Genomic DNA, 19,251 nt, shown 5'->3' on the forward strand with positions numbered 1-19,251 from the left:
TCAGCGCGTCCCCAGGGCGGCGCCACCGCGCTCCGGCCGTGGGCCCCCCGGGGTCTTCAGCATGTCCCCAGGGCTGCACCACCACGCTCCGGCCGTGGGCACCCCGGGGTCTTCAGCACGTCCCCAGGGCTGCGTCACCACGCTCCGGCCGTGGGCCCCCCGGGGTCTTCAGCGCGTCCCCAGGGCTGCGCCACCGCGGTCTCAGCCAGTGTCAGGACATTCCGTCACCCCTGGGAGAAGCCCTGCCAGGCCCATCTCCCCACACGCCAGCCCACAACCCATCCACCTATCCATGGACGTGCCTGCCCAGACACCGCACACAGGAGCAACACCGCCCTGCGGAACCGCTGAGGTCGGCCTCACTCCACTTCTCAGCGTTGTAGAACACATCAGAAGTTCACCTGCTGTGAGGCTTTTTTTTTAAATTTATGTTTCTGTAAAGATGTGTTTATTTAGGGGCTGGCACAGCTGTGCTGCAGCGTAGCCCTGGCCCATAGCGCCGCCATCCCATACAGGCACCTGTTAGAGTCCCGGCTGCTCCACTTCCAATCCAGCTCCCTGCTGTGGCCCGGGAGGCAGCAGAAGACGCCCGAGTGCTGGGCCCTGCACCCACGTGGGAGACCCCGATGGAGCTCCCGGCTCCTGGCTTCAGCCTGGCCCAGCCCTGGCTGCTGTGGCCACTTGGGGAGTGAACCAGCAGATGGAAGACAGATCTCTCTCTCTCTCTCTCTTTCAAATACATAAATAAATCTTTTAAAAAAACATTTACATTTTATTTGAAAGTCAGAGTTAGAGACAGAGGGAGGCAGAGGGAGGGAATCTCCTATCTGTGGTTCACTCCCCAGATGGCTGCAACGGTCAGGGCTGGGCCCGGCAGAAGCCAGGACCCCATCCGGGTCTCCCGCGTGGGTGCAGGAGCCCGGGCGCTCGGCCGCCGTCTGCTGCCTCCCAGGTGTTAGCAGGGCTGGACTCCGTGCTTCCAGAGCGGGCCCAGGCGGCCCGGGCAGCACACCCGTGTCCAGGACGCCCGCCTTCCGTCCGCGAGCAGACCCCTTTGTCCACAGGCTCCTCAGAAAAGCACGCCGGGAGGCCTCCTCCTGCCAGCAATCGTGAGGCGTGGCTGGGGGCGTCCCTGGACAAGGCGCTGCGTGGGCTGAGCCTTCACGCTCCGGGGCGCACACCAGGAGTGGACTGCTGGCTCGGACCTGACTCTAGGCTTAACTTCCGGGGACCGGCCAGGCTGCTGCACACCCACTAGCCACACGCCTGGATTCCGACGGCTCTATCAGCACCTGTTGTTGTTTCCTACCTGGTGTGAAGTGGTCTACCTCTGGTATTTACTGCACGACGCAGGCAGACAGACCTCGTGCGGAAATACAGATCCTCCCAGCCAGCACCCCGCACAGCACCCACCTCTCAGACAGCACCCCGCACAGCACCCACCTCCCAGCCAGCACCCCACACAGCACCCACCTCCCAGCCAGCACCCCACACAGCACCCACCTCCCAGACAGCACCACACACAGCACCCACCTCAGACAGCACCACACACAGCACCCACCTCCCAGACAGCACCACACACAGCACCCACCTCTCAGCACCCTACACAGCACCCACCTCCCAAACAGCACCCTGTACGGCACCCACACCTCAGCACCCCGCACAGCACCCACCTCCCAGCACCCCACACAGCACCCACACTTCAGACAGCACCACACACAGCACCCACCTCCCAGACAGCACCCCGCACAGCACCCACCTCCCGGCACCCTGCACAGCACCCACCTCCCAGACAGCACCCCGCACAGCACCCACACCTCAGCACCACACACAGCACCCACCTCCCAGCACCCCACACAGCACCCACACTTCAGACAGCACCACACACAGCACCCACCTCCCAGACAGCACCCCGCACAGCACCCACCTCCCGGCACCCTGCACAGCACCCACCTCCCGGCACCCTGCACAGCACCCACCTCCCAGACAGCACCCCGCACAGCACCCACACCTCAGCACCCCGCACAGCACCCACCTCCCAGCACCCCACACAGCACCCACACTTCAGACAGCACCACACACAGCACCCACCTCTCAGACAGCACCACACACAGCACCCACACCTCAGCACCCTGCACAGCACCCACCTCCCAGACAGCACCCTGCACAGCACCCACCTCTCAGCACCCTGCACAGCACCCACCTCTCAGCACCCCACACAGCACCCACACCTCAGCACCACACACAGCACCCACCTCTCAGCACCCCGCATAGCACCCACACCTCAGCACCCTGCACAGCACCCACCTCTCAGCACCCCGCACAGCACCCACCTCTCAGCCACACACAGCACCCACCTCTCAGACAGGACCCACCTCTCAGACAGCACCCCGCACAGCACCCACCTCTCAGCACCCACCTCTCAGCACCACACACAGCACTCACCTCTCAGACAGGACCCACCTCTCAGACAGCACCCACCTCTCAGACAGCACCCCGCACAGCACTCACCTCTCAGACAGCACCCACCTCTCAGACAGCACCCCGCACAGCACCCACCTCTCAGACAGCACCCCACACAGCACCCACATCTCAGCACCCTGCACAGCACCCACCTCTCAGACAGCACCCCGCACAGCACCCACCTCTCAGACAGCACCCTGCACAGCACCCACCTCTCAGACAGCACCCCGCACAGCACCAGGAAACTGGAAGCAGCCCGTTGGTCACGGTCATTTGGGCACACGGTAGTGGTGCAGGACTGTGGGCGGCCGTGTGCGGGAGGGGAGACGCGGCCCCGTGGGCGGCCGTGTGCGGGAGGGGAGACGCAGTGCACGAGGAGTGGGCGCCCTCCACTCTCACACCCACCACTGCCCACTGCCGCCCTCCACTCCCACACCCACCACTGCCCACTGCCGCCCTCCACTCCCACACCCACCACTGCCCACTGCTGCCCTCCACTCCCACTCCCACCACTGCCCACTGCCGCCCTCCACTCCCACACCCACCACTGCCCACTGCCGCCCTCCACTCCCACACCCCCCACTACCCATTGCCGCCCTCCACTCACACACCTGCCTGTGCGGGATGGAGTTTAGGGTCGATCCCGTTGGGCTTGGATTGCACCGTCTTGGATTTATAACGTGCCCACACAAACATCCTCCAGGGACACGGAGCCCCCCCCGCACCCCCCCCCCCCGGGTAACCTGCAGTAACGCCTGTGCCGTCTCTTCCACGTCGCTGTCACAGACCCGTGACGTGGTCGGGTTTAACCCGTTTTTGTAGCAGTTCCAACTGGAACTGTCTCATGAAATTGTTAACTGCATTAATTCTGAAGCACATGATGCCAATTTGTAAAAACGTCTGCCCACTGTATTTTCAATTTTTTATTTAAAAAAATGACCCCAAACTGACTGCTCGTGATGGCCTAACGTGCGCACAGGTGTGTGTAAGCGGCACACCCTGGCACACCCTGTCCCACCCGGCCATCACACGGCCCTGCCCCATGCCCCACCCGCCGTGGCCGATGAGGCCTCCAGCACCGTCAGGGGCAGCCGCGCAGGTGTAACCCCACAGTCGTGGTCCTCGCTCCCTCGGCATTCACGCCAGCGCTGCCGGAGCCCGGCCCCTTCCCGTTCTCTGCCAAGTGCACCCCACGGGGTGTCTACACCACCAGCCGCCCACCCACCCGTCAGTACAGGAGCATCTGGGTTGTTCCCAGCTCCTGACAACTGTGACTAAGGCTCCCACGGACATCCGTGTGCGGCCACACAGGCGTACACACACCTGTGGGGCAGGACTCTAACATTAGTGTGTGGCCACACAGACGTATGCACACCTATGGAGCAGGACTCTAACATAAGTGTGCGGCCACACAGACGTACGCACACCTATGGGGCAGGACTCTAACATTAGTGTGCGGCCACACAGGCGTATGCACACCTATGGGGCAGGACTCTAACATTAGTGTGCGGCCATACAGGCATACACACACCTATGGCGCAGGACTCTAACATTAGTGTGCGGCCACACAGACGTATGCACACCTATGGGGCAGGACTCTAACATTAGTGTGCGGCCATACAGGCATACACACACCTATGGCGCAGGACTCTAACATTAGTGTGCGGCCACACAGATGTATGCACACCTATGGAGCAGGACTCTAACATAAGTGTGCGGCCACACAGACGTACACACACCTATGGCGCAGGACGCTGTAACATCCGTGTGCAGCCACACAGACGTATGCACACCTATGGCTCAGGACTCTAACATTAGTGTGCGGCCACACAGGCGTACACACACCTATGGGACAGGACTCTAACATTAGTGTGGGGTTACACAGACGTACACACACCTATGGGGCAGGACTCTAACATTAGTGTGTGGTTACACAGGCGTACACACACCTATGGGGCAGGACTCTAACATTAGTGTGTGGTTACACAGACATACACACACCTATGGCTCAGGACTCACTCTAACATTAGTGTGCGGCCACACAGGCGTACACACACCTATGGGGCAGGACTCTAACATTAGTGTGCGGCCATACAGGCATACACACACCTATGGGGCAGGACTCTAACATTAGTGTGCGGTTACACAGACATACACACACCTGTGGGGCAGGACTCTAACATTAGTGTGCGGCCACACAGACATACACACACCTATGGGGCAGGACTCTAACATTAGTGTGCGGCCATACAGGCATACACACACCTATGGGGCAGGACTCTAACATTAGTGTGCGGCCACACAGACATACACACACCTATGGGACGGGACTCTAACATTAGTGTGCGGTTACACAGACATACACACACCTATGGGGCAGGACTCTAACATTAGTGTGTGGTTACACAGACATACGCACACCTATGGGGCAGGACTCTAACATTAGTGTGTGGCCACACAGATGTACGCACACCTATGGCGTAGGACTCTAACAGTGTGCGGTTACACAGACATACACACACCTGTGGGGCAGAACTCTATTAGTGTGTGGCCACACAGACGTACGCACACCTATGGGACAGGACTCTAACATTAGTGTGCGGTTACACAGACGTACGCACACCTATGGCGCAGGACTCTAACATTAGTATGCGGCCACACAGGCATACGCACACCTATGGGGCAGGACTCTAACATCAGTGTGCGGTTACACAGACATACACACACCTATGGGGCAGGACTCTAACATCAGTGTGCGGTTACACAGACGTACACACACCTATGGGGCAGAACTCTAACATTAGTGTGTGGTTACACAGACATACACACACCTATGGGGCAGGACTCTAACATCAGTGTGCGGTTACACAGACATACGCACACCTATGGCACTGGGCGCTGTAACAACATCAGAAGGTGGAGACCCGGGGCTGGCGTGGGACAGGGGTTAAGCCACCACCTCTGATGCCATATGGGTGCTGGTTCCAGTCCCAGGTGCTCCACTTCCAATCCAGATCCCTGATAATGCGCCTGGGAGAGCAGTGGAAGATGGCCCAAGTACTTGGGCCCCTGCACCTGCGTGGGAGACCCAGATGGAGCTCTGGCTTTGGCCTGGGTCACTGGCTGCAATGACAGAGGCTGGGCCAGGTCAACGCCAGGAGCCAGGAGCCCCCTCAGGGTCTCGCACGTGGGTGCAGGGGCCCAGGCCTTTCCAGGGGGCAGGACTGGAAGTGGGGCGATGCTGCTGCCGCAGGGCGCAGGCCCCTTATGGCTGAGTGTTCAAAGTTCTCTACTCATTCCAGACACAAGTCCTTGGCTGAACACTCTTTGTATCTTAGACACTTAGATTTTGTCCTACGCCCTCTTCTAAGGTGTTAGAATTCTGCATTTGGGAGCAGGCGTGTGGCAGAGCAGCTAAACTGCCCACCCCACGTCAGAGCGCCTGGTTCAAGCCCCAGCTTCCGAGTCTGCTTCCTGCTAACGCACCCAGGAAGGCAGTGGAGTTGGCTCAAGGACTTGGGTCCCTGACAGCCACAGGGGAGACCCAGCTGGAGGTCTGAGGTCCTGGCTTCGGTCTGTCCCAGCCCTGGCTGGTGCAGATGCTTGGGGAGTGAACCAGCGGATGAAAGATCTCCTCCTTTTTTGAATAAAATGAAAATAAATAATTTAAAATTTAAATAAATAAAATTTTAAATTTGGATATATATTTTGAGTAAACCAATGCTGAGGGTCTTGTTTCTGCATATTAATATCCACTGGCTCAGTAACACTTGTTCAAAGTCCACCCTCTCACAGGAGAGGGTCGCAGCTCACTGGACCAAGCCCCTGCCTGGGACAGCTGCACCCACATCTGAGCGTCAGGTCAGCCTCAGCTCCTCTGCTGCCGACCGAGTCCTGTTGCTGCGTCCTGGATGCAGTGGTGCGGGTGGTGACTCAGGGCCTGGCCCGGCCACCCACACGGTTCTGGGCTCCTGCTTTAGCCTGGCCCAGCTCTGGCTTTTGCGGGCATTAGTGTACGCACCAGCAGATGGAAGATCTCTCTCTCTCTCTCTCTCTCTTCTAAGTAGATGACAATAAACAAACATTTAAATAAAGTCTATCCTTTCTCCACGCTCTGTGCCTTTATCAAAGAGGAAGTGGCAGGCCTGTTTCTGGCTGTTTGGTGCCAGGGACTGGCTGTCCGTCCCTTTGCCAGCCCCACAGCTGCTTTCTGCAGCCTCGAGTAAAGTTTCACAACGAGGGGACTGACTCCTCCAGCTTCATTCTTTTCCAGAACTCTCTTAGCTGCTCTAGGTCTTTCGTCTTTCACGTGAAATCGAAAGTAGGGCGGGTATCTGGCCCAGCAGCTACGACGCCGGCTGACACGAGCACCCACATCTGTGCTCCTGGTTCGAGCCCTGGATTCACGGCAGATGCCCACTCCCTGGGAGGCTGAAGTAGTCAGGTTCCTGCCACCACGCGGGAGACCCGGGAGGAGTCCAGCTCCCCACGCGGGAGACCGGGAGGAGTCCAGCTCCCCGCGCGGGAGACCCGGGAGGAGTCCAGCTCCCCGCGCGGGAGACCCGGGAGGAGTCCAGCTCCCTGCGCGGGAGACCCGGGAGGAGTCCAGCTCCCCGCGCGGGAGACCCGGGAGGAGTCCAGCTCCCCACGCGGGAGACCTGGGAGGAGTCCAGCTCCCAGCCACTGTGGGCTCCTGGGAGTGAACCAGCAGATGGGAGTGTTTTTTCTCTGAAATAAATAAATGAACCACCTTGTCGGCAAGCACAAAACTGCCCTGCTGAGAATCTCGCTGGGATTTGAGCTGGACCTGTGGCTCCGTTCTGGGTGAGCTGGCGTCTGCTGCAATCAATCTCCCAGCCTGTGGGGCCCGGCACCGACGGCTGCCCCAGCACTTCACAGCTTTCAACCTAAGGGCTGCGCGCACCGTTGGGTTCACACCGTGAACAGTGCTGGGAGCTCCTGTGAGTGGTACTGTCTTTTTAGTTTCCAGTACACACTGGGATAGGACTGGTGTGTGCCTGCTCCCTGCAAGCTTACAAAGCTCACTGATTGAGACCTGGGGTTTCCCACACAGACGACCCAGCAGCGAAGCTGACACAGCCGCTCTGTGCCCTCCTCCCGCTTCCTCCCTCACTGCGCTGTCCGGGACACCCACTTCAAGGCTGAGCAGAAGTGAGGGTGGACATCGTGCCCCGGTCCCCGTCTCCGGGGGAAGCACCCGGTCTTTCTCCATAAGGTACAGGTGGGCTGTCACTCACTGCTCTCTTCTGTGGTTTTTAATCCTAACAGGGCACTGCGTCTGACTGAGTTCTTCTGCATCAATTCCTGTGATCCCCTGGTGGGTCTTATCGTCTGAACTTTTTTTAAAAAAAAAATTTATTTATTTATTTGAAAGAGTTACAGAGAGAGAGGGAGAAGCAGAGAGAGAGAGAGAGAGAGAGAGAGAGAGAGAGAGGTCTTCCATCCTCTGGTTCACTCCCCAGTTGGCCTCAAAGGCCGGAGCTGCACCAATCTGAAGCCAGGAGCTTCTTCCGGGTCTCCCACGTGGGTGCAGGGGCCCAAGGACCTGGGCCATCTTCCACTGCTTTCCCAGGCCATAGCAGGGAGCTGGATTGGAAGTGGAACATCTGGGTCTTGAACTGGCGCCCATATGGGATGCCAGCGCTTCAGGCCAGGACATTAACCTGCTGCGCCACAGCGCCGGCTCCGTCTGATCTTTGAATAATGAGCAAGTCTTGCATTCTTGGGATAAACGTCGCCTGGTCACCGTGGGTCACCCTCTCCATGTATTCCTGGGTTTGCTTTGTTAATGTATTGACGGTTTTTACGTCTAAGCTCCTGGGGTAGTGGTCTGAAGCGTGTGTCGCCTGGTTCTCCTATCAGTGACGCTCCACCCACGGAGCGTGGAGTGGGAGCCCCCCTCTGCTGATCCTGGACGAGGCCGTGGACACACGCTGTCCTTCTCGTCCTGGTAGGTTTGGTAGGATTCTCCCATAAATCAATCTGGGCCGATAGAGTTCTTTTTGCAAGGTTACCCAAAATGGAGATTTATATCCAGTATTAATATTTTATTTTTCAGTTATGCTGCACTGATTTTTAAGATTTATTTATTCATTTGAAAGGCAGAGAGAGAGGTCTTTCATCCACTGGTTCACTTCCCAAATGGCCGCAAAGGCTGCAGCTGTCGATCTGAAGCCAGGAGCCAGGAGCTTCCTCCAGGTCTCCCATGAGGCTGTAGGGGCCAAGGACTGGGGCCATCCTCCACTGCTTTCCCAGGCCACAGCAGAGAGCTGGAGCAGCCGGGACTCGAACCGGTGCCCACACGGGATGCCAGTGCTGCAGGTGGCGGCTTTACCTGCTCCATCACAGTGCAGGCCTCCAAACTTTTTTTTTTTTTTAAGATATTAGAAATAACCAGGAAAATTCCTCCCAGGCAGTTAGCACGTCGGCTGGCAGCTCACTGTGCCTGCTGCCAGCCCTGGTGCCCGCTGCCTGTGTCCAGCGCTACCTGTAAATGGCCTGCTTGTCCGCGTCCATCGGGGCCGGAGCCTCCGCAGCAGGGGGACGCACTCCTTCCGCGTCAGGTTCAGAGCAGGCGGGGTCTTGCTCTGTTTTTAACTCTGTGACTACCTGCATCTGCAAGAGAAAGAGACTTGGTTACCCCACACACGGTGCGCGCCACTCTGTATTCCGCTCCCGGAGAGGAAACACAAGCTGCCACTCTGTATTCCGCTCCCGGAGAGGACACACAAGCTGCCACTCTGTATTCCGCTCCCGGAGAGGCACAGCGAGCGACACCACGTGAACCGCAGCCCCAGCAGGACTCCTCCGCATTTAACACACTTGCCGCACAGACAGACAAGACGGCTACTGTCCGCGAGGGGCTCTGGTTAACCCCCGCAGGTACACGACATGAAGAGGACTGTGTGAGTTCAGTCCCTCTTCTCTCTCCTTGCACTTGATAATGGCACAGGAAGGCAGAACAAACCACAGCCCAAGCTCTTCTCGTCCTGTGACAAACAACCCAGACCCAACAGGCTGCACGGCCGGGACAGGACTCAATGCGCACACTGACCCCGGACCCTCAGGGACACCAGGCGAAACAGTTCAGAAATGTCCCTGCCTTCAGAGACCAGCTGTGTTTACTTAAAGCCTTGACGATGTTATCATTTAAACCACTTCCAACAAGCCATGTGTCTGTCCTTTACGTAAAAGGCATTTAAATCCTTAAACACAGAATTCAGTTTACCAAAAAATAAAAACAAAAAGGAAAGACAGACAGAAAAGCTGCGGTAGCTCCTAACTCCCTGTGAGCAGAGGGGACTGGCGGAGCTGGCCGGGCTGTGTCCTGCGGGGAAGCAGCGGGGCCTGGGGAGTCGGCTCCACGGGGCGCCCCTGCAGCCCCCTGCTCTCCTCTCTCCCTTTGGAGGGTGCGCTACACTGGGGACGCTGCTTTTCCTTCTCTTAAAAACAGCAACCAAAGGCAACCAAAGCCCACACACAGACTTTCTGGAGGGCCATCCGATTACGTAACCGTCTTCATAGACTTATTTCACCATCTGATGACTGAGAGACCCCAGTGCTGGAGGGATGGCTACGCTCGGCACGTGTTTCCAGGCTGCCCGAGGCATCGGTGACTTAAAAAGCAAGGGGCGTGGCCCCGGGCACAACGGCCTGCACCGCCCCGGGCTGGGAATCAGAGCAGAGACCCGAAGGGCAGGAGGGGGCAGAGCACAGGGAACAGCTGGGGCCAGCAACTCAGCACGCAAGGACGGACACACGCGGGGCCAGGCCACGCAGGGCCGGGGCGGCTGGGACTTCGGAGAGCTCAGGCGGGGGAAGGATTTGCATTTTGGATGGAAAACATCATCTGGCAATGCCACGGGCCGAGAAAGCCCACACCACAGAATTCCCTCCCTCCACTCCTGCAAGAAAAACAAAAACAACAGCCCGACAAAGGAACCTACAAAACACCTATCAAAAAACCAAAACTCTAGCACAGGAACGGAACAAGAATGGTACAAAGCCGGCCACTAAGGGGAGAGAGGCACGGCCCCTTGCCCCTGACCGCCCAGCCTCCCCAGAGCCGCTCCTGCCTCGCTGCCATCTTGAGACAGTGGATGGGAGGGGCACATTCCACCCGCACCCCAACTCCAGCAGAACCCTGCTCAGAGGAGAGCGGCAAACGGCAGGGCCCGATCTCTGCCCCGAGAAAGACTGCGAAGGCTGCCACTGCCCCTACACACAGCTCCTGCAGGTCACACAACACAAAACACGCAACCACAAATACCGCAGCTTCAAGGGAGACGCGGCCCTGCACCGCTGGACACGGGAGACGCGGCCCTGCGCCGCCGGACATGGGAGACGCGGCCCTGCGCTGCCAGACACGGGAGACGCGGCCCTGCACCGCCGGACACGGGAGGCGTGGCCCTGCACTGCTGGAGAAGGGAGACGCGGCCCTGCACCGCCAGACACGGGAGACGCGGCCCTGCACTGCCGGAGCACACCACGGAGCCATGGGGTCGCCATGGCACAGTTCTGAGCACCAGGGTGCACACGGACGCCCTGCGAGAAGTCCCCTCCCGCGTGGGACCTGGGAGCTGAAGCCACTTCTCGTAAGCAGGTCGCCGAGCAGGACACCGAGAACAGTGACTGGTCAACAGGGGTCTGTGTACCAGAACCGCCCACGTCCTTCAGAGCATCAGTACGAACCACACCCACGGGCTAAAGGTCAGCCCCTAGGAACTGTCATCTGACTCTGGGGTCCTTACTGGCAACCCTCTGCGTTCTGGTTCCGTCTCTGAACACCAGTACACAAGCGACGCACACGCGTTTGGATGGAACGGGAAAGGTGCACCAGCCCCGCGGCTCAGAGGGCAGCACACAGGACAGGCTCACCTGCTGCCCATCCTGATAGCTGTCTATGCTCAGGGTCTGCGTGGCCATCATGGTTCTCAGCTTTCCCTGGGTCCTCAGATCATCTTGAGCCGAAAGCGGAGGGTGCCTGGGAAGACAAAAGCGGAGAGCAGGCGTCAGCGCCACCGCCCTCACCTCCCAGCCTTCCTTCAGAATGTTCCTGACGTGAATGCAGACGGAGATGTGCTACCCACTGTCCAGTCCCAATGCCTGCCACGGCCAGGGCTGGGCCGGGTCGGTCAGGAGCCAGGCGTTCAGTCCAGCTCTCCCACGGGGCAAGGATGCAGCTCTGTGAGCCGCCGCCTGCTGCTTTCCAGGGCGCACGCAGCAGGGAGCTGGAGCTGAAGCAGACCCGGGACAGACAATGCCCACCACCACATCGTGTGTTTGTAAATCCCAGCTTTGCACCAAGAGAAGAAGGCATCGTCAACACCGCGTGTCAGTGGTCCCCCCAACGGTCAGGGGCACTTCCAGCCACATGCACTGCCCCCAAACTCCCAGCAGACGCCCCCACACGGACACTGTTCTGGGCCTGCGCGCCTACTCTCCTGGAGCAGAAAAGGTGGAGAGAGAATCCACCCAGCAAACAGCAGGTGGCGCCACACAGAGACCGGCGGAGGGGCGGAGTGGCGGGGAGGGGGCAGGGGCGGCTGCCCACAGGGTCCCTGGGACGATGCCACCTGAGTTGACGGGAGGGGACCGCGAAGGCAGGGCCAGAAAGATCCAGGGAGGCGCTGACACGGCACTCCCGCACACGCGTGCGACCCAGCACCTGCACAGGGCCCGTCTGCTCACAACACCACAGAGCCTCAGAATCACAGGCCGGGGCCACCGCAGGACCTGCCACGCCACGGGGACGCAGGCAGGACGCGCACAGAGCTGGCGCAGGCCAGCGGCGCTGTGGGGGCTGAGGGCTACGTGGAGGTCAACCCATACCAGCAGGACCAGCGAAGGTCACCAGGAAGGACACCTTTGGGGACGGAGCTGCACAGAGCTACCAAGTCAGTCCAGCCCAGGTCACACACACAGGGATGGAGTTAGCAGCGAGACAGCTACCGGAGGGCGTCCAGGCCACCTCCTGAGTGGGCACTAGGACACGCGTGCACGCGTGCAGCCCCCAGGGTGCTCCTTTACAGCCGAGGGGCTGTGTGATCGGCCAAGGCTACGGAGTCGGCCGGGGCGTGCTGCGGCCACCAGCGGGGACCAGCGCCCTCACCAGCCTAACGTGAGGTCACTCCTGCCTCCAACACACACCTGTTCTGTCCCAGGCACTGGTGCACACTGGCACACGGCTGCACCAGGTGACACGGGTGCAGGCAAATGCCAGGTGTGACGGGATCCAGGCAACCAGACGGGGCAGGGAAAGCTTCAGGGAGTGAGCCCCCCCAGCACCTGGCGGCAGGAGGCGGGTGTGGGCCACCGGGGGGGTGGGGGGCAGGTGCTGACGCCAGTCCAGTCCCGACGCACAGCCAGTGACGACTCCGGCGGCCACAGGAAGACGTGAGCGGAGTGACTCAGACCACGTGAGCCGGGGGCCTGCAGCTGGATGGAGTGGGGGGACAGGGGTGCAGGTGGGCCCGGGGCCTGCAGCGAGAGGCGGGCTGGGTCTGAGCTTCCTACCTGAGCACCTGGAGGAGCGGAGCCGCAGGTCCTGAGACGCAGCAGGCTGGCGAGGCCGGCTTCTGCAGCCTGAGAGGAAGCAACGCAGTGCTTAGGGCTGGGACGTTCAGACATCCACGCGGGAGCTGTCTGGCCCAGGACAGACCTGGCCGCGCTCCGCAGACAGGGTGGGGTGCATCCGAGACCTAACCCCGTGCCCGGGCATGGGAGCATCTACAGAGGGGGCCAGGTGAGGATCCCAGCTGAGACGGGACAGACCTGACCGCTCAGCAGACAGGGTGGGGTGCATCCGAGACCTAACCCCGTGTCCGGGCATGGGCGCATCTACAGTGGGGGCCCGTGAGGATCCCAGCTGAGACGGCTGTGCTTAGAAAGGAGGGAGGAGGAGCTCCGAGGCGCAGAGGGCTATGCCCCGTGAAGAAGGGGCAGAGACCAGAGCGTGGCCCACAGTCACAGCCGGCCAGGGATGCTGGACACCAACCTGGAGGCAGCAGAAAGCCCCCCCCCACCCCGGAGCACGCAGAGGTCATGTGGCCCTGCCCACAGCTTGGGCTCAAACCACGGGACAGTCACTGTCTGTCGTTTCTCTTCCCGAGTTTGTGGTCATCCCTGGGCAGCACTGGCAAACAAGGACAGAACACAAGGCCATGAGACTGGGAGGCCCAGGAGCTCATGGGATGGCCCAGGGCACGGGCACAGCAGGCAGCGCCCCCGAAGCCACGTGCAGGAAGGGGACCTGGGAGCGGGATGGCCAGCCACGTCGAGGACGGCTCGTGCCACGGAGGAGGGGGCCAGGCGTGCTGGTGAGAAGGGGGCCTGCAGGAGTGGGGGAGGGGCGACCTGCTGCCAGGGGCAGACCCACCACGCAGCGCCCTCCTGGGAGCAGCGGGGCCGTGCGCAGAGGAGGGCAGGAGACTCCACAGGCGCCCGGCGCACGGACTGCGTGCACAGGAGAAGGGAGGAAACACTGCTCCCCGTCACCTGGGGCCTCGACTGCCCTCGGGGCCGCACCTGCGGACTCTCACTGTCCCAACGGTGTCCCCCAAACCCTGTCCTCTACAGGGCCACTCCTCCATGCCCCCCCCCAGCACAGGGACCCCACGGCTGGGTCACAGTGGAGACGTCCGCCTGGCCAGAGGAGCCCCTGTTCTCCAGGCCTCCTGTGCAGGGGAGGGAGCAGCCCCTCGGTGCCCGGTGCCAACAACGCCAACTCACAGAGAAGCAGCCCAAGTCAGGAGGCCTCGCCTGGGAGACGAAGGGGCCAGCACAGAACCTGGGAGTGGGTGCAACTCTACGGAAGTCAGACCGTTCACGACAGAAAAGAACAACCACTTGTAAAGCCGTCATTGCAGCTCGATGGGCCGGCTCTGCGTCGTGGTGGCAGCTGCTGCCTGCGTCACTGGCATCACATCTGACCAATTTGAGTCCCTGCTGCTCCACCTCTGATCCAGCTAATGCGTCCCTGCTAATGTGCCTGGGAAACCAGAGGAAGATGCCCAAGTCCCTGGGTCCCTGCACTCACGGGGGAGACCCAGAAGCTCCTGGCTCCTGGCTTCGGACCAGCCCAGCTCGGCCACTGTGGCCATTTGGGGAGTGAACCAGCGGGGCACCCGCAGGGCAGCTGGCCAGGGCCCTCCGAGCGCCAAGGCCCGCAAGGCTGCTGGACCTCTGCATGCACGTGCGGTGTGTGTGCTCCCCGAGTCCAGGGACCCCCAGAAGTGCCTTCCTTTGCTATCAAGCTCAAGAGCGAGACCGACGGCAAACTCTGAGTGGGATCGGCGAGGACGGTGGCTTGGCCTCCGGCTCCCTTCCCGACTCTGAGGACCGCATGGTGGTAACCGGGAGAGAGAAGCACACGCGGGTACGCAGCCTAACAGGGGCCGCAGGCCTGCACCCTGCTTCCTCAGACCTTTTGAAAGTTCACAGAAGTGTAAAATACTTAGGATAGAAAAGTACAGGAACTGCTCTGGGTTAGAGACTAAGGAAATACATCGGTCCATGACCTCGATTTCAAAAACAAGTGCTGTGAAGGACGAGCTAGGATCTGGAGACGCGACGGTGGTTCTACTCCTGCAATGTTCCGTCGAGATGTTTACACAGGGGTTGACACTGCGGCGTAGCAGGCTAGGCCACGGCCTGCAGTGCCAGTCCCCCATGGGTGCTGGTTCGAGTCCCAGCAGCTCCACTTCTGATCCAGCTTTCTGCTATGGCCTGGGAAAGCAGTAGAAGACGGCCCAAGTACCACGGGGGAGACCTGCAGGAAGCTCCCGGCTCCTGGCTTCAGCCTGGCCCAGCCCTGGCCATGACAGCCATTTGGGGAGTGAACCAGTGGATGGAAGGCCTCTCTTTCTCTCTCTCTCTTTCCCCCTCCCTCCCTCCACCCTTTTCTTCTTTATCTTTGCCTTTCAAATAAATTTCTTTTAAAAAGTTTGTAATAAATATTGGGGAAAGAGTCAGAATTGTTTTAAAAACATATAACTTGCAGGCCCCCCTCTCCCAGAACTGGTTAGAGCTCCTCTCTCTGGTATTAGTTCACTCGCTCTAAAGGAAAAACCTGAACTTTGTACTGAAAGTCTCGGGAGCACGTGTGTGCTCTCCGCACAGTGGAACACCACGCAAGGATTAACGCAGCCCTTCTTGGCTGGGGCGGCCAGCACCTCACCCAAGGCACGGAGCTGGAGAGTCGCCAAGAGATGGCGCTGCCCGCCCGCGGTGGCTCCACTTCTCAGCATCTGTCCATCTCCTCCGCGGCTCCACCCACTCAGCACCGCAGCTGTCCATCTCCTCCCCGGCTCCACCCACTCAGCACCGCAGCTGTCCATCTCCTCCGCGGCTCCACCCACTCAGCACCGCAGCTGTCCATCTCCTCCCCGGCTCCACCCACTCAGCACAGCATCTGTCCATCTCCTCCCCGGCTCCACCCACTCAGCACCGCATCTGTCCATCTCCTCCTCAGCTCCACCCACTCAGCAAAATGACAGCACATTTTCGTAGTAGAATAACCCAGTTCCTGCAATCAGGCAAACAGCCCCCAGTGGCATCTCTCGCACCCATCCCAGCACAACTTCTCAGTGCTAGGAGGTTACGACCTCGAGGTTAAGTTGAGGCCTGTCAATCAGCTCAGGGGACTTGGCGAAGTCTACCATTAAACGGGACAACACTAAGAGGATCCCACCCAAGGATAAGCTGTCATCAGGCTCATCTTTCTAAGCCAAAGACTGGCTCAGCGTTAAGACAATCACGTAATCGCCGCCCCTCTCCCCACGTGAAGCCACGCTCTGGTCTGGAAGGACATAGGTGGAGACTCAGGTCCCAGTCTCCCTTACCTTGCAAGTCCTGTGTCTCACTACACAGAGGGGTCCAGGACCTCAGGCTGCAAGACTCAGAATCCTGCCATCAGCTCCACAGTACTTCCTGCAACCAGTCTCGGGGTTCTCTGACAAGGAGGGGTCCTCCTCCTGCGTGGTTGTCGCCCCAGGGCCAGCAGTCCCCTCAGGCGCTGCCCTGCAGGGCTGAGTACTTGGGGTCTTGGTGACAGCCCCTTTCTGTGGCCAACTGCTGTCCAGGCATCACTGGCCTAGGGCACTTTTCAGGCTTAAACTGGTTTGGGATTTGGAGAGGTCTTGGGCCTTTAGCACGGACCCTGCATGACAATGCAGGCAGCATTTCTCGCGATGACTGGGACTTTCCTGGGGCCGCCTTGCCCTGAAGTGGATTCCGGCTCCTCCTGAACACTGGTTCCAGGCCTCATCTAGCCCCCAGGGAATGCGCCTGGGAAAAGCAAGGGAAGACGCCCACCCCACGGCTTGCGGCCCTGCCACCCACCCTCAGACCCTGATGGGATTCTGGGCTCCTGGCTTCAGCCCGGCCCAGCCCCGGGAGTTGCAGCCACTGGGGGAGTGAACCAATGGCTGGACTGTCTGCCGCTCCCCCTCTGTAACTCTGCCTTTCAAATAAATAAAATAACTTGTTTTAAAGGTTACTGCTTTATTTCTTGCTACACTTCTTTTGTAACTTGGTTAAGTTTCCGGCGAATAATCTCAAAATAAGCATTTTGTTTCCCTCCTTGCCTCTCTGGTCAGCCCCTCACAGATTCTGGGCCCCGGTGGTAGGGCAGGGTGGGGGGAGGGGGAGACCATTCCCCAACAGGGGCAGGGCCAAGGTGAAGTGCACCAGACCCCAGCTGAGTGCACTCTGGGACCTGCTGTTGGCCTGAGGTCTCTGTGTTTTCCATGCTGCCTGCACACCCCACTTCTGTGGAGTGAGACCCGTTACACGTGTTAGGCATTTGTACACAATTTGCAGTGTGCAAGGCCACACCAAACACTGGAGTTAAAGGTTTACTGTCGGGTGGGGGAAGCTGGACGAGGGTGGGGTGGGAGGGGGAGGGCGAGAGGGTAAGAGGGGCCTGCGCTGTGGCCTAGGGGATAAAACTGCTGCCTACAGTGCCAGCATCCCATATGGGCGCCGATTCGAGTCCCGGCTGGTCCACTTCTGATCCAGCTCTCTGCTATGGCCTGGGAAAGCACTGGAGGATGGCCCCAGTCCTGGGACCCCTACACCCACATGGGAGACCAAGAGGAAGCTCCTGGCTCCTGGCTTTGGATCAGTACAGCTCCAGCTGTTGTGGCCAACTGGAGAGTGCACCAGTGGATGGAGGACCTCTCTCTCTCTCTCTCTCCCCCTCTACCTCTCCTTCTCTCTCAGTAACTCTGCCTTTCAAATAGATAAATAAATCTAGAAAAAGAACTTATTTAAAAAAGAGAGAGAGTATGTAAGAGATTAAGAGAGACCCATGTGTCAGGAACAGGTCCTGTGGAGCCTTTACCAGGGGGCGGGCAGGGAAGTAGGAGCAGCGAATCCCGTTAGGGTGGGAGTGGAGCTGACACTGGTGGTTGGGCCATGGGGTCACCTGGCTTCCAGCAATGGCAGCGGGAGCTGGAGCCCAGGATTCTGTCCAGGGTGTAGATGGCGCCACAGATAAGACTGCGCCATTTTACTAGCACTGTGTCTATGTGATAACATTCCCTAATTCTATTTTTGACTGATTATAGACGAATGAGTGCACACATAACTTAAAACCTAAGTGAACCCAAAAGCCTTTGGGACATGTCACTTAAATAAAAGCTAACAAACTTAACTGTCAGAAAAAACAAGTGTTTTAATAATTGTTAATATGCATTTGAGCCTGGTTTTGCTGGCCAAGGAAAAATTATACTTATTAAAAAAAAAAGATTTATTAGAAAGGCAGAGACAGAAAGAGAGAGAGGTCTTCCATCCACTGGTTCACTCCCCAGATGGCTGCAATGGCCAGAGCTGGGCCAATCCAAAGCCAGGAGCCAGGAGCTTCTTCTGGGTCTCCCACGTGGGTGCAGGGGCCCAAGGACTTGGACCATCTTCTACTGCCCTCCCAGGCCATAGCAGAGAGCTGGATCGAAGTGGAGCAGCTGGGACTAGAACCAGCACCTGTAAGGGATGCCAGCACTGCATAGCTTTACATTCTATGCCACAGTGCCGGGCCCTATACTTACTTTTGTTATATATTTTTAAAGATTTGTTTATTTGAAAGGCAGAGTCGCAGAGAGAGAGAAAGCTCTTCCAACCGTGGATTCACTCCCCAATTGCCCACAATGGCCAGGGGTGGGCCAGGCCAAAGCCAGGAGGCAGCAGCTATATTCAGGTCCCCCATGTAGGAACAGGAGCCCAAGGACTCTGCTGTTTTCCCAGGCACTAACTAGCAGGGAGCTGGATTGGAAGTGGAGCAGCCAGGATTTGAACCAGCCCCCATATGGGACGCCAGCATTGCAGGCTGCAGCCTAACCCATAGGCCAGGCCCTTCTCAGACATTCAAAATCACAAAAAGCATAATTCTGAACTAAGAGTAATGCAGGTGAACACACACAGTAAGAGTGTTCAACGCTTCCTGTGTTGAAACACAAAATTTAGTTTTTAAACTTTGACAAGAAAATGACTTAAAATAATAACCATGTTTACCAAGTTCTTTCGGTTTCTTGCGCAACCTAAGGATAATGAAAGACACATTAAGGGGCTGGGATTGTGGTGCAGTACGTAGTGGCCACCTGCAGTGCTGGCATCCCACACAGGTGCTGGTTCGAGTCCCAGCTGCTCCACTTCCAATCCAGCTCTCTGCTGTGGCCTGGGAAAGCAGTAGAAGATGGCCCAAGTCCCTGGGCCCCTGCACCCATGTGGGAGACCCAGAAGAAGCTCCTGGCTCCTGGCTTTGGATTGGCC

The 19,251-nt window shown here is 58.8% G+C and overlaps 1 protein-coding gene across 8 annotated transcripts in view; it reads right to left on the reverse strand.

The window, feature by feature from the left end:
• PKNOX1 (PBX/knotted 1 homeobox 1) overlaps window positions 1-19,251 on the reverse strand; it is a 68,548-nt gene that overhangs the window by 23,338 nt on the left and 25,959 nt on the right. For 6 of the 8 annotated variants that reach the window (XM_051829951.2, XM_051829949.2, XM_051829947.2 and 3 more), the window contains exons 2-4: window positions 13,000-13,068; window positions 11,362-11,467; window positions 8,972-9,099 (exon numbers count right to left, since the gene is read on the reverse strand). In XM_051829951.2, coding sequence (XP_051685911.1) covers window positions 8,972-9,099; window positions 11,362-11,412 — 179 coding nt within the window. In that variant the 5' untranslated portion in view covers window positions 11,413-11,467; window positions 13,000-13,068. The remainder of the gene's footprint in view (window positions 1-8,971; window positions 9,100-11,361; window positions 11,468-12,999; window positions 13,069-19,251) is intronic. The other 2 variants (XM_070071787.1, XM_051829953.2) reach the window with 1 other exon arrangement.

Source organism: Oryctolagus cuniculus, chromosome 4, assembly GCF_964237555.1.
Source record: "Oryctolagus cuniculus chromosome 4, mOryCun1.1, whole genome shotgun sequence".
Classification (NCBI taxonomy): Eukaryota; Metazoa; Chordata; class Mammalia; order Lagomorpha; family Leporidae; genus Oryctolagus; species Oryctolagus cuniculus.